Genomic DNA, 14,618 nt, shown 5'->3' on the forward strand with positions numbered 1-14,618 from the left:
AGTCTGGAGAATCCTGGCTTCAGCCCCTTACTGTCTGAACCATCCTGAAGGGTCACTCCCCTCTGCGCCTTATTTTCAGAGACCTTGCTCTCCTTTCCTACAAGATCATAAGAGGAAATCCAAAAACACAGTCAGTCAAGATATTTGCTATTCATTTTTTTGTTGTTGTTTAATCATTTTTCTATCCTTTTCAACTCTTTATGACCCCATTTGGGACTTTCTTCACAAATATGTTGGAATGGTTTGCCATTTCTTTCTCCAGCTCCTTTTACAGAAGTGAACACTGAAGTAAACAGGGTTACGTGACTTGCCCAGGGTCACACAGCTTGGAAATCTCTGGTCACATTTAAACTCAGATTTTTCTGACTCTAGGCTCTATCCAGTCCACTAACTGCTCCCTACTATTCTTTACTGCCAGCAAAATTGTTTTTCATCCTTCATGGCCTTAGGCTAATTAAGTAGGGGCTTCAAAATCCAAACCAAGAGTCCTCAGGGGGGCTGGTCTGAAGGGCTTTCACCTGGAAGGGAGCTCAGCCTTTTTCTGATTGGTCTCAGAGGACAAAAGTAGAAATGATGGGTACAAATTATCACAAGTGGCTTTAGTCTTGATTTCATAAAGAACTTCCTGACTATCTCATAGGGCAAGGGCAGCCTCCAGCCGCCCTGGGGGTGTGGGTCTGGGGTAGGAGGACAGTTTCCTTTGTTGGATTAGGCTCAAGGACACTTTCAGCTCTGAGCTCTAGGGCTTCCTCCTGCCTCCAGTGACCAAAGGGGAGTCATCTTCCTGTTGATTGGTGCTCCATCTGCTCTGTCACACTGCGTCTTAAGTGAGGCAGCCGAGGGGACAGAATTCTGGACCTGGAGTTGAACCCTGAAGTTCAAATCCTACCTCAGAGCCTTACTAGCTGTGTGATTCTGGTAAATCACTTCACTCTGCTCATTCTGGAGTGTGGGGTGTTTGTACTCGGTGACCCTTGTGTGGTCCCTCTGAGCTCTAGATTGGTGTTTCAGGGATCCCTGGGGCTTTACACATAGGTCCTGGATAGGAGGTGAGGAATAAATGTTAATGAATTGAATCAAGTCAGGATGGGAGGGGAGTTCAGAAATAGAAATGAATTAATAGTAGACAAATGTTTCTTCTTTTGTAATTTTGGTATGTAAAGTTGGGTAAGTATTAATAGTTATTAGTAAAAGACATGCAAATTTTTGGCCAAACTCAAATGTATATCCTGTTTCAGGAATGGGTGACATTTAAGGATGTGTCCGTGGACTTCTCCCCAGAGGAGTGGGGGCACCTTGATCTCTCTCAGAAGGAGCTCTATAGAGATGTGATGCTGGAGAACTTTAGGAACCTGGTCTGTCTGGGTGAGTACACCTCTCCCTGATCTTCCCAGGGGAGATCCTTTCCTTCTTTTTTGGGACATGATGTGTGGCTCTTGAATGTTAGGCAATTCCTCTCTGGTCTGAAAAGACCAGGATTTGGCAGTCTTTTTGTGGTCAGCATCCAGGGCACTGTGTCTCCATTCCCAAATGAAAAGACCTTGTTTGGTCAACTGAAACTGGTATTTGATTGTTATTGCCTTTGTGCCTCCTCCTCTCTGTTCCTTCTGGTCCCAGGACAGATGCTGGAGGACATGAAAGGATGCCATCCTCTTTTTGGTCATGGGATCATAGACTTAGGGCTAGAAGAATCCTTCAGAATCATCCAGTAAAGTCTCCTCCTTTTCATATGAGGTGACTTAGACTTTTGTAGAAGTAAAGCAGTCATATTAATTTTCTTTCTGTGACCCATTCCCCTATACTTTTTAGAGATACAACACAGATCATCTTTCTAAGAGCTTTCCTACCAATCATTGAGTTTTTCCAGAATTCCCACTTTCTCCTAAAGATAGAGGAGATTAGAGATGGAGTTGGGGTTACATAAGGGGAACAGGTTAGAAGCAGGGTTAGATATGGAATTAGGGTTGAAGAGTGTAGTCTTTTTGTTGCAATACTTTTTTACTTCTTGACTAAAACATATAGGAATAAGATAAATTTGGGGGAAATGTTTATGGACTTCTGACACTTAGCTACTAAATATGGGGGAAAGTAATTATGGGTGGTTAGAAGGGGAAATCTTATGTAGAAGTCACTGTGATAAACATTTTCCAATGAGCAGGTCTTGCTGTGTCCAAACCAGATGTAATCTCCCAGCTGGAGAGAGGGGAAGCACCTTGGATGGCAGAGGGAGAATGCCCAAAATGCAGGTGTGCAGGTGAGTGAGGGACCACAGCAGGAGAAGCTTGGTCTTAGCCAGCTCAGCTGACCCCTCAGGGGGGATGGACATAAGATCCTTCTCACAGCTTCCAATCTGCCTACACAGGCCACTGAGCCCTTTTTCTGCTCCTCAAGTCTCATTGAAGGAAGTGCCAACAGTAGGGAAGCAGGTCCTTCTCTTCTGTCCTGATTTTGAGTTATCATCTTCAGCAACCAGTCAAGACTGCTTGTGAAAATTTTTAATAAGAGCCTTGTAACTTGTGTGACCCTTTGGATGTTGTGTTCTTCACCAGCCTCCATCTGGAATGGCCATTCCCTCCTCTCTGACTCCCCATCCCAGCCCCCACCAAGATGGTGGATTCTGAGCTCTACCAGTAAAGTTCATTAGTTTCTTCAAATCTGTTTCTGCATTTACTATGATCGTTTTTCACTTTCTTTTATTGACCCAGTGGCTGATGAGTTGTTTTTTTTTTAGTTTTTGCAAGGCAAATGGGGTTAAGTGACATGCCCAAGGCCACACAGAGTGGTCATTATTAAGTGTCTGAGGCCGGATTTTCACTCAGGTCCTCCTGACTCCAGGGCCGGTGCTCTATCCACTGTGCCACCTAGCTGCCCCCAGATGAGTTTCTTTGAAAAATGTTTTGATCACTTACCCTTGGGAGATGCATCTTATTCTTATGCACTTATTTAAAATCTTTGTGAATTTTGCATGTTAGAATGCTAGCAGAAATACTCAGAAAACATCCTGTTTTATTTTCCTTTTTTTGGTCAGATATTTTCTCATTGTGCAAAACCCCCCAAAATGATAACTACATGGTGTAAGCCCCAGAATTGTAGACCCTGAGGAGACCTCATTGGCTACAAGTCTGACCTGCATCTGGAGAAATCCCTACTTAAGTGTTCCTTTCAAATGGCCCTCTAGCCTGTATTTGGACCCTCCAAGGAAAGGGGACTCATCACTTCTGAAAGCATTGAATTCTACTTTTCTTCAACTCCAAGAGTTCAGAAGTTCTTCCTGACAGTGAGCCTACCAGCCTCTTGGCAGCCTCGCCCCAGTACTCTGGGGACATCTCTGCCCTCCAGAGTGAAATAGCTGAAACCTAATCTTCAGAAACCTGAAGAAAGCTCTCCTGAGGCTTCTCTTCTCCAGGTTTCAACCAGTTCCCCTCTGGCAGGAACTTGAAGTGCTCTACTTCCAGCTTCTCTCTAGTTTTCTGACACCCAGCTTAAACTGTGTCTTCATTCTCCATCCTCCACTTTCTTTACATGTCTTTTTAAACTCAAGATTGGTTCTCTCAGAAAATACTTCCTTTCCCTCCTCTTTAGAAAGGTTTCTCTTTGTGGACTTCACTTCCTTCTTCTGGCATTGTTTTTCCTCTTCATCTGTACACCACGTACACCATGCTCAGCTTCCCTCTCCTGCCCTGTAAAAGGTGTTCTGATGGAGTTGCTTCCCCCCAAGGTGCCCATCATTGCTTGCCCAGCAACCAGTTCCTTCATATTGATCAGCATCAGATACATTATGTAAGTTGCTCCATTGTGGTTCCTTTACATTTTGATGGATGGCATGAAATTATTAGCTCCTATTCTTCTGTATGGCTGAGAATGTTTCAGGGGATGTCTGGAAATCTAAAGTCCCCTGATACCTCTATCAGGATTCTGGGCCAGGTTTGGGATTTATTTTTCATCAATACATTTCCTCTTTCTGATATTTAGCATATCAGAGTGAAATGATCACATTTGTTTCCATCTCTCCTTTTTTTTTCTTAATAGTTGGTTAACCACAGAATTGCAGCATTCTAGTCATGGTTATGCCATTAGCTTTATTTTTTTTAAATTTATTTGTTTTCATCCCTCCACCCTTCCTTCCCACCCCCCCTCCCTTCAGCAGGGAACAGTCACGTTAGCATTTTACATATTTTGTTAAACATATTTACAAATTAGTAATTTTTGGCATGAGGAATTAGGTTTAAGGGAAAGAGATGCATAAGAGATAATTTTTCTAAAGTATTCATCAGATTCAGTAGGGGTGTTTTTTTCCTGTGTGTTTTTCTTCCTCTAGTTGGGGATAATATAGTCCATAACCAGTCAAATACCGTTGTCCTAGCTCTCTGGACTATTGAGAGGAGCTGCTTCCATCACGGCTGTTCATCTCATATTGTTGTTGATGTGGACATTGTGCTCTTGGCTCTGTTGCCTTCATTCAGCATCAGATCCCATAAGTCATTCTCTGCTTCTCTAGAGTCCAACCTATTATGGTTTCTTATAGAACAATAATATTCCATAGTATTTATATACCACAACTTGTTTAGCTGTTCCCCATTTGATGGGCACCCCCTCAATGCCCAATTCTTTGCCACTACAAAAAAGGGGCTGCCACAAATATTTTGGAACATGTGGGACTTTCCCCTTTTTTTACAGTTTCTTCTGGATATAGATCTAGAATTGGAATTGCTGATTTAAAGGGTATGAACAGTTTTATTGTTCTTTGGGTACAATTCCATATTGATCTCCAGAAGGGTTGGATCCATTCACAGCTTCATCAGCAACACATCAATGTCCCAATCCTCCCACAACCTCTCCAACACTGATCATCTTCCCTTTTGCTCATCTTAGTTAATCTAATACGTGTGCGATGGTACATCATTGTTGTTTTGATGTGCGTTTCTCTAATCGATAGTGATTTGGAAAATTTTTCATATGATTATATATAGCTTTAATTTCTTCATTTGAAAACTTCATATCCTTTGATCATTATCAATTGGGGAATGACTTGTGACTTTATAAATTTGATGCAATTCTCACTATATTTTAGAAATGAGACATTGATCATTGGATTGTGAGGATTGTTTGCCAGCTTTCTGCTTTTCTTCTAATTTTGGCAGTCTTGATTTTATTAGTGCAAAAACTTTTAAATTTAATATAGTCAAAATCACTCATTCTGCAGTTTATAATGTGCTCTAATTCTTGTTTGGTCATAAATTTATCACTTTTACATAGATCAGATAGAGTATTTTTGGTCTAATGATTTATCTATGGTATTGCTCTTTATGTCTAAATCCTATACCCATTTTGACATTATTTTGGTATAAGGTGTGAGATACAGATCTATGCGTAGTTTTTGCCAGACTGTTTTCCAGTTTTCCTCCAACAATTTTTGTCAAATAGTGAGTTCTTATCCCAGAAGCTGATGTCTTTGGATTTGTCATATAGTTGATTCCTGTAGTCCACTTAATGCAGTTTCTTTTGAACCTATCCTAATCCACTGATCCATTTCTTTTTTTAATATTTATTTATTCTCTCTTTGTACAAATAATGTTTTTTTATACATTAATAAAAATATTCTTGTTTAAGGGTAAACAGAATACCCCCTCCTCCCATGAAATATAGACTTGTTTGAGTGATAAAGTAAAGGGGGGAGAAAAAAATTAAAATTAAAAAAATAATAGTAATAATTGTAGGTATGGCCAGGTGGCGCAATGGACAGAGCCCCAGCCCCAGCCCCAGGAGCACCTGAGCCCATATCCGGCCCCATACATCCAACAATCACCCAGCTGTGTGACATGCAAGCCACCCCAACCCCATTGCCCTGCAAAAACCAAAAAAAGAAAAAAAGACCCAAAATAAAATAAAATAGCAATAATAGTAGGGGTGACTGGGTGGCAGACAGAGCATTGGCCCTTGAGCCAGAAGCACCCGGGTCCAAATCCGGCCTCAGACATCCAACGATCACCCTGCTATGCAGCTCCAGGCAGGCCACCCCGCCCTATTTGCCCTGCACCCCCCCAAATAATAATAATAAAAAATGTGCTTCAGTCTTTGTTCCAACACCAACAACTCTGTCGTGGGTGGATCACATTCTTTATGGTAAGTCCATCGCAAAAGTTACTTCCATATTTTTCCACCGTTGCCATTGCTGATCGCAACTCCCTCCTTTCATATTTCTCCACTACCATGTACTATATTTTCTCTCTCCTTTTACTCTGACTGCCATAGCTGAGTGGCGCAGCAGACAGATCCCTGGTCCTGGGGCCAAGAGGCCCTGAACCCCCCTACCACCCCTTAGGCCCAGCATCCACCTGGCTCTATGGTCCCCAGGCCCTTGCAATAAGTAAAAAGGAAAATGCGTTATATCTGACCACTCTCCCGCCATGGTCCATCCTCTCCTCCATCACTCATATCCCCCGTTCCCCCCGTCCCCCCCTTTTCTTCTTACTCCAAATGTCTATACCCCATTGAGTATATATGCTGTTTCCTCTCCTAGCCACCTCTAATGAGTGTAAAGATTCCCTCATTCCCCCTTGCCTTCCCCCCTTCCATATCATTGCAATAGCTCATTGTAATAAAGAAAAATCTTATTATATGAGACATCTTGGCCTATTCCCCCTCTCCTTTTTCTTTCTCCCATTACATTTCCCTTTTTCTATTGACTCCATTTTACACCATATTTTATCTTCAAATTCAGCTTTCTCCTGTGCTTCAACTATACCTGCTCTATTAACTGAGAAGGTTCATATGAGTATTATTAGTGTCATTTTTCTATGCAGGAATACTTGCAGGTCATCATCATTAAATCCCTCATATTTTCCCCTTCTCCTTCAATCTCCATGCTTCACCTGAGTCCTGTATTTGAAGATCAAACCTTCTGTTCAGCTCTGGCCATTCCAACAGGAACATTTGAAATTCCCCTGGTTCATTGAAAGTCCATCTTTTTCCCTGGAAGAGGACATTCAGCCTTGCTGGGTAGTTGATTCTCGGTTGCATTCTAAGCTCTTCTACCTTCAGGTATATTATATTCCAAGCCCTACGAGCTTCCAATGTAGTTGCTGCTAAGTCCTGTTTGATTCTGACTGCAGCTCCACAATATTTGAATTGTGTCCTTCTGGCTACTTGTAATATTTTCTCTTTGACTTGGGAGTTCTGGAATTTGGGTATAATGTTCCTAGGGGTTGGTTTTTTTGGGATCTCTTTTTCCGGGGGATTGGTGGATTCTCTCCATTTCTATTTTGCCCTCTGCTTCTAGAATATCAGGGCAATTTTCCTGTAGTAATTCTTTGAAAATGATGTCAAGGCTCTTTTCCTGATCATGACTTTCAGGTATTCCAATAATTTTTAAATTATTTTTCCTAAGTCTGTTTTCCATATCAGTTGTTCTTTTCAATGAGATGTTTCACATTTTCTTGTAATTTTTCATTTTTTTGGTTTTGAAGTAATGAATCCTGGTTTCTAGTAAATTCATCAATCTCCCTGAATTCTATTCTTTGTCTGAAGGATTTGTTCTCCTCAGAGAGTTTTCTTATCTCTTTTTCCATCTGGCCAATTTTCCTTTTTAATGTATTCTTCTCCTCCATAACTTTTTGAACTGTTTTATCTATTTGACCTAAGCTGGTTTTAAGCATGCTATTTTTTTCAGCATTTTTTTTCGGGGGGGGGGGGATTTCCTTGACTAAGCTGCTGACTTCATTTTCATGTTTTTCCTGCATCTCTCTCATTTCTTTTCCCAGTTTTTCTTCTAATTCCCTCATTTGATTTTCAAAGTCTTTTTTGAGCTCTGTCATAGCCTGAGCCCAATTCCTGTTTTTCTTGGAGTCTTTAGATGCAGGAACTTGTGCTTCCTCATCTTCAGACTGAGTATTTTGATCCTTCTTGGGCTCATTTGCAAAATATTTCTCAATAGTCTTCCTTTTGTTTCTTTGCTTGCTCATTTTCCCGGCCTGGGCCTGGTTTGGGGGTGCTTCCTGAGCTTTTGGGACACTCCCACAAGGGTCTCAGTGTGTGAGGCTCTGTCCTTTCTCCTGGTCTGTGAATGACCATATACGCCCTCCTCTGCCATGGGGCTGAGGTGGGGGGGGGCTGCTGTTCTATGGGGGGGCCTAGACTGCGATCAGTATCTGAATGTGGTCAGAGCCCCAGAGTCCTGTTCCAGGGCTTAGGACAGAGCTCAGCAGTCTCTCTTCACTCCCCTCCCTAGGTTCAATGGGCTCATGCCCTGGGGGCTCCTGCTTACTGTTTCCTGGAACTTTCTGTGTGCCCTGAGGGCTGGGCTTCATGTGCTCACTCTGGCAGAGGTCTCCTGCTGTTCCCCCACTTTGTGCCCGGTGCTCCCCAGGGTGTACCTCAGGAAACTCCCCCGCTGCTGTGAGCCGCGGCTCCTAGCACCCTGGGGCTGCCTCCGGGAGGCTGAAGTTCTTTTGCTTTGGCGGGCCACTCCTCCAATCCTGGGGAGCAGAGCCTTTCTGCTCTTTTCCAGGTTACCTTGAGTAGGAGAGCTGCCTCACTGGGTCGCTCTGTGGGTTCTGTCTCTTGAAAATTTAGTTTGAGTCCTTAGTTTTGAAGTTTTGTGAGAGAGCTCCTAAGAGAGGGTCCTCTCTTGTCACCATCTTGGCTAAGCCCCCCACTGATCCATTTCTTAACCAGTAGTTTTGATGACTGCTACTTTAAAGTATAGTTTTAGATCTGGTAGAGCTAGGCCACCTTCCTTTACATTTTTTTTTCATCAGTTCCCTTGCTCTTCTTGTCCTTTTATTGCTCCAGATGAATTTTTTTAGTATTTTTTCTAGTGTAGTAAAGTAGTTATTTGGTAGTTTCATTAGTATGGCACTGGTAATTTAATTTGGGTAGAATTGTCATTTTTATTATATTAGCTTGACCTAACCATGAGCATTCGAGATTTTTCCAGTTATTTAGATCTGACTTTATTTAGGTGAAGAGAGCTTTATAATTGTGTTTATACAGTTTTTGCATTTGTCTTGAGAGGTATATTCCCAAGTATTTAATGTTGTCTACAGTTATTTTAAATGGAATTTCTCTTTCTATTTCTTGTTCTTGGGCTCTGCTGATGATTTATGTGGGTTTATTTTATATCCTACTACTTTGCTAAATTTGTTAATTGTTTCAAGGACTTTTTTAGATGATTTTCTCAGCTTCTCTAGGTATCATCATATCATCTGCAAAGAGTGAAAGTTTTGCTTCCTCCTTGCCAATTCTGATTCCTTTGATTTCTTTTTCTTTTCTTATTGCTACTGCTAGCCTTTCCAATACTATATTCAATAGAAATGGTGTTAATGGGCATCCTTGTTTTACCCCTGAATTTATTGGAAATGCTCTGAGTTTATTCCCATTAAATATAATATTTGTTGATGGTTTTAGGTAGATACTATTTATTATTTTAAGATAAACTTCATTTATTCCTAAACTTTCTTGTGTTTTTAATAGGAATGGCTGTTGTATTTGATCAAAGGCTTTTTCAGCATTTATTGAGATAATCATATGATTTCTGTTAGTTTTACTATTGATATGTTTAATTATGTTGAGTGTTTTCCTAATGTTGAACCATCCTTGCCTGTCTGGTATAAATCCAACCTGATTATGGTGTTTTATCCTGGTAACAACTTGCTGTAGTCTCATTGCTAAAGTTTTATTTAAGATTTTTGCATCAATATTCATTAGGGAGATTGGTCTATAATTTTCTTTGTTTTGGTTCTTCCTGGTATAGTATCAGCACCATGTTAGTGTCATAAAAGGAGTTCAGCAGAACTCCATCCTCTCCTAATTTTTCAAATAGTTTATATGAAATAGGACTTAATTGTTCCCTAAATGTTTGGTAGCATTCATTTGTATATCCATCTGGCCTTGGAGACTTTTTCTTAGGGAGTTTATTGATGGTTTCTTCAATTTCTTTTTCTGAAATGGGGTTAAGTAATTTATTTCCTCTTCGTTAATCTGGGCAGTTTGTTTTTTGTAAATATTCATCAATCTCACTCAAGTTTTGCAATTTATTAGTTTGACAAAGTAGCTCTGAATTATCTCTTTAATTTCCTCCCCATTGGTGGTAGGTTAACCCTTTTCATGTTTGATATTGGTAATTTTTTTATTTCTTTTTATTTTTTAAATCAGATTAACCAGAGATTTGTCTGTTTTATTGGCTTTTTCATAAAACCAGCTCTTAGTTTTATTTATGAGATCAATGGCTTTCTTACTTTCCATTTTATTAATCTTTCCCTTGAGTTTCAGAATTTCTAATTAGGTATTTAATTGGAGATATTTAAATTGTTCTTTTTTAGCTTTTTTAGTTGCATACCCAATTCATTGATCTCCTCTTTCTCTATTTTATTCATATAGGCATTTAAAGATATAAAGTTTCCCCTTAAAACTGCCTTGACTGCATCCCATAAATTTTGGTATGATGTCTCATTATCATTTTCTTGTATATAATTATTATTTCCATTATTTATTGTTGTTCCATTATTTATTATTCAATTTCCAATTAATTCTTGGTTTATCTTTCCCTGACCCTTTATTATATGTAATTTTAATTGCATTGTGGTCTGAGAAGTGTTTATTATTTCTGCATTTGATTTTAAGGTTTTGTGCCCTAGTATGTGGTCAGTTTTGGTGAAGGTGCCATGTACTGTCAAGAAAAAGGTGTATTCTTTTCTATCCCCATTAAGTTTACTCCAGAGGTCTATCATATCTAAGTTTTCTAAGATTTCACTCACCTTCTTAACTTCCTTCTTGTTTATTTTGTTGTTAGATTTATCTAGTTCTGAGAGAGGGAGATGAGGTCTCCCATTATTAAAGTTTTGCTGCCTACCTCTCCTTGTAATTCACTCAGCTTTTCCTCTAGGAATCTGGATGCTATGCCACTAGGTGAATACTTGTTTAGTAATGATATAGCTTCATTACCAATGGTGCCTTTTAAGAAGATGTAGTTTCCTTTCTTATCCGTCTTAATGAGATTGATTTTTGCTTTTACTTTGTCTGAGATTTTTTTTTTTACTCCAGCTGAGGCATAATATATTTTGCTCCAACCTTTAACTTTACCCTGTGTGTCTCTCTCTGCTTCAAATGTGTTTCTTATAATCAACATATTGTAGGATTCTGGTTTTTAATCCATTCTGCTATCTGCTTCTGTTTTATGGGACAGTTCATCCCATTCACATTTACAGTTAAGATTACTAATTCTGTATTTCCCTCCATGCTATCTTTCTCTATTTATATTTTTCTCTTTTTCTTCCTCACCAGGACCTATTGTCCTCCCACTTTACCCCCCACCCAAGGTACTTAACACCTTGTTAAGTGAAACAAGGTCTATTCTCTTTCCCACTTTTACTCCCCCCTTATCCCCCACCTAGGGTAACTTAACCCCTCTTCAGGGATATTCAAACCCTGATCTTATTAACTGAGAGAATCTTGAAGACCTCTAAGTACTTCAAGACTTTGGAGGTCTCACCTGAGAACTTTACAAATGATTGTAAGTAACAGAGACAGTATCTTAGATCCTAGTAGTTTATGATATCCTCAGTCATGGTGCTTAGCACCTTGTGATTAAAGTGAATCAAAGAATAATGAGACACTTAAGTTAAAGTTAACACCCCTGCTTTTTTTTTTCAAGGCTTTTTGTCTCAAACATAGTGATGTCATCTTGGATCTCCTTAATTGAGAGACAAGACCCAATTATTTCCATATCCTTTAGGTTCATTCTCTTCAATTATAATATACCATCTAATTATCCCTAGAGAAAAAAAAGTTCTAAAGAATTAGAAGTATTATATCTTCCCTTTTAGGGTTGTATACAATTTGATAGTTGACCAACATTTGTTTAAAATAGATTTGTTTTTTCTGACCCCTTTTCATTTACCCTTTTTTATGCAACTCTTCAGGTATATATTTGGCACTTGAATTCTCTGTTCAGTTCTGGTCTTCATGTCAGAAAATTCTGGAAGTCCTGTATTTCATTGAAATCCATCTTTTTCCCCTGATAATATATGCTGAATTTTCAGTATTCTGGGCTGTCATCCCAAGCCCTTAGCTCTCTGAAATATGTTATTCTAGTTCTTCTGTTCTTTCATTGTTGAGGCTGATTGGTCCTGTGTTAGTATGATTGTGTTCTCTTTGTATTTGAATTGTTTTCTTTTTGCTGCTTGCAATATTCTCTCCCTGATTTGAGGATTATGGAATTTGGCTATTACAGCCCTTGGAATTTTTATCCTGAGGTCTCTTTCTAGAGAGGTTCTGTGGATTCTTTCAATGGTTATATTTTTGTCTTGTTCTAGTAGATTTGGACAGTTTTCCTTTATAATTTCCTGCATGATGTTTTCCAGGTTCTTTTGTTGGTCCAGGCTTTCTAGTAGTTCGATGATTCCTAAATTGTCTCCTGGATCTGTTTTCCAGGTCATTCTTTTTCCCATTTTCTTCAGTTTTTTCAGCCTTTTTATTTTATTTGATGGAATCTTGTAGATTCATTGGTTTCTAATTGTTCAATTCTAATTTTTAGGATTTTATTTTTTCCAATTAGCTTTTATGTTTCCTTTTCCAGATGGTTATTTTTACTTTTAATGGAGTTGATTTCTTTGGTCAACTTGTCACAGTTTCCTGCATGACTTTCATTTCTTTTTTCCATTCTTCTTCTTCCTCTCTTCTACTTTTTTAAGCGCTTCAATGAGCTTCTGTATTTGAGTGCAATTTATAGACTTGATACTTCTCCTGTGAGTGATTTTTCACAACTTTCTTCTTCAGACATAGCATTGCTGTCATCTTGTCTGTAGTTTTCTATAGTAAGTGCTCTTTTACCTTTTTTGTCCATCTTTGAGGTTTTAGTTCTGTTCCTGAATATATAGAGTATAGATCCAAGGATTTTTTTTTTTGGTTTTTTTTTTGTTTGTTTTTGGCTGGGGCTGGAGTCTGATCCTTGGCTTGTTTTTTGTTGTTGTTGTTGTTGTTGTTGTTTTTGTTTTTTAGGTTTTTGCAAGGCAAATGGGGTTAAGTGGCTTGCCCTAGGCCACACAGCTAGGTCATTATTAAGTGTCTGAGACCGGATTTGAACCCAGGTACTCCTGACTCCAAGACCAGTGCTTTATCCATTACACCACCTAGCTGCCCCTGATCCTTGGCTTGTTGTTGGCCAAAATGTTGCCTATAAAGTCCAGGCTTTGCCTCTGCAGAGGTTTTTTTCCCCCTCCTTTATGTCCAGGTTCTGGCTTAACAGAGGATTGTTCCTGACCCAGTCCTATCTTTTACCCAGGTGTTTTCAGGGTTCAGACTTTGTTTAGGGTTGGGATCCTCCCTGCTGGCTTGCTATCTAGCTGCTGGGACCTTTGTTATTATTAAGCTGTCCCAACCTGGGTTGCACTGTGGCTAAAAGCCTCCTGCTGGCTTTCCCTACTCTCCTGCCTCCTGGACTTTACTTCCCCTTCCCCCCACAAAGAGACAGATCTTCTCTGAAGATCCTTTATGGTGTATGGTGTCTACAGTTGAAAACTTCTTTGAATCTTCCCTTTCTTCTCTGTCCCAAAAGTCGCATTAGTTTTAACTTACTTTTTGAAGAACAATTTTCTTGGGAGAGTAATTGGATGTGTGTTAGAGAGAGACAGAGACAGACAGACAGGCAGACAGACAAGACACCAGGGTAGTAGTATGAGGATGATGGTGATACAAGTTGATCATATTGGGTGGATTGGAAGGAGGAGAAATAAGAGACAAGGAGACTGGCTAAGACTGTCTTATAATGCTTCCACTAACAAATCATAAGGCCTAGGCCTATTTGATCCCAGATATTCCAGTCTCTATTGAACTGTGGAGTTTCTTCCCCTTCTGTTTTCCATCAACCTCAATTTGTTTCCTTGAGTCTGTTCCCCTAATATTTCTTTCTATTTTTCTTTGTGCCTCAAGTCTCCCTAGTCTTTGGCTCTGAAATCCCCTCCTTCATACCCTTAAACTTAAGGATATGTCTATATTCATTGTAGACAGCAATTTGATACTAAAAACTTTCAAAGTCACATTCTCTTTTTTACTTATTAGTTTTGATCTTGGTTCATTGGAAATACATGCTATTTGTAAGTATTATCCTTGGTTTCCTTCATCCATGAAAATACTAGAATTTAGGATTAGTGGTCTATGATTTAATGAAGTAGGATCATTTTCCTAAAGTTTTAGAAATATAATAATCCCTAGTTAATCTCCCTTTAAATCCCTACAGTGGATTTATGACATGGTGCTCCTCCAGAACACAGAAGGAAGGATAGCACAGCGATCTGAAATCAAGCTGAGCCCTGGTAGTGTTTGTCTCAGGAAAGTATATGATAAATAAGGGACATTGAGAGTCCTAGAATCTTTGAGGTGCAGGGAATCTGTGGGACCTTTCAGTCCAATCCCTCCCTCAATGCAGAAAGCTTCAGATTTTCCCTAAGTGGTATCCATCTGGCCTCTGCTTAAATATTCTTAGAAAAAATATGTTGGTTCCATTGTAGGGAGATAATACTGTAGACAAAAGATCTCTGGGCTAGAAATGAGGTTCAGGTACTGCCTTAACTAGCTGGTAATTAAAAGAACCCAGGAGGTGGGGATGAGAAGAAAGAACATGG

General features: G+C 39.5%; 1 protein-coding gene and 1 pseudogene across 4 annotated transcripts in view; one reads left to right on the forward strand and one right to left on the reverse strand.

Moving 5' to 3' along the window:
* LOC141499640 (vomeronasal type-2 receptor 26-like) overlaps positions 1-14,618 on the reverse strand; it is an 841,716-nt pseudogene that overhangs the window by 780,459 nt on the left and 46,639 nt on the right.
* LOC141497116 (uncharacterized) overlaps positions 1-14,618 on the forward strand; it is a 35,737-nt gene that overhangs the window by 6,445 nt on the left and 14,674 nt on the right. For 2 of the 4 annotated variants that reach the window (XM_074199720.1, XM_074199724.1), the window contains exons 3-4: positions 1,239-1,365; positions 2,159-2,254. In XM_074199720.1, the coding sequence (XP_074055821.1) occupies positions 1,239-1,365; positions 2,159-2,254 (223 nt within the window). The remainder of the gene's footprint in view (positions 1-1,238; positions 1,366-2,158; positions 2,255-14,618) is intronic. The other 2 variants (XM_074199722.1, XM_074199723.1) reach the window with 2 other exon arrangements.

This window comes from Macrotis lagotis, chromosome X, assembly GCF_037893015.1.
Source record: "Macrotis lagotis isolate mMagLag1 chromosome X, bilby.v1.9.chrom.fasta, whole genome shotgun sequence".
Taxonomy (NCBI): domain Eukaryota; kingdom Metazoa; phylum Chordata; class Mammalia; order Peramelemorphia; family Peramelidae; genus Macrotis; species Macrotis lagotis.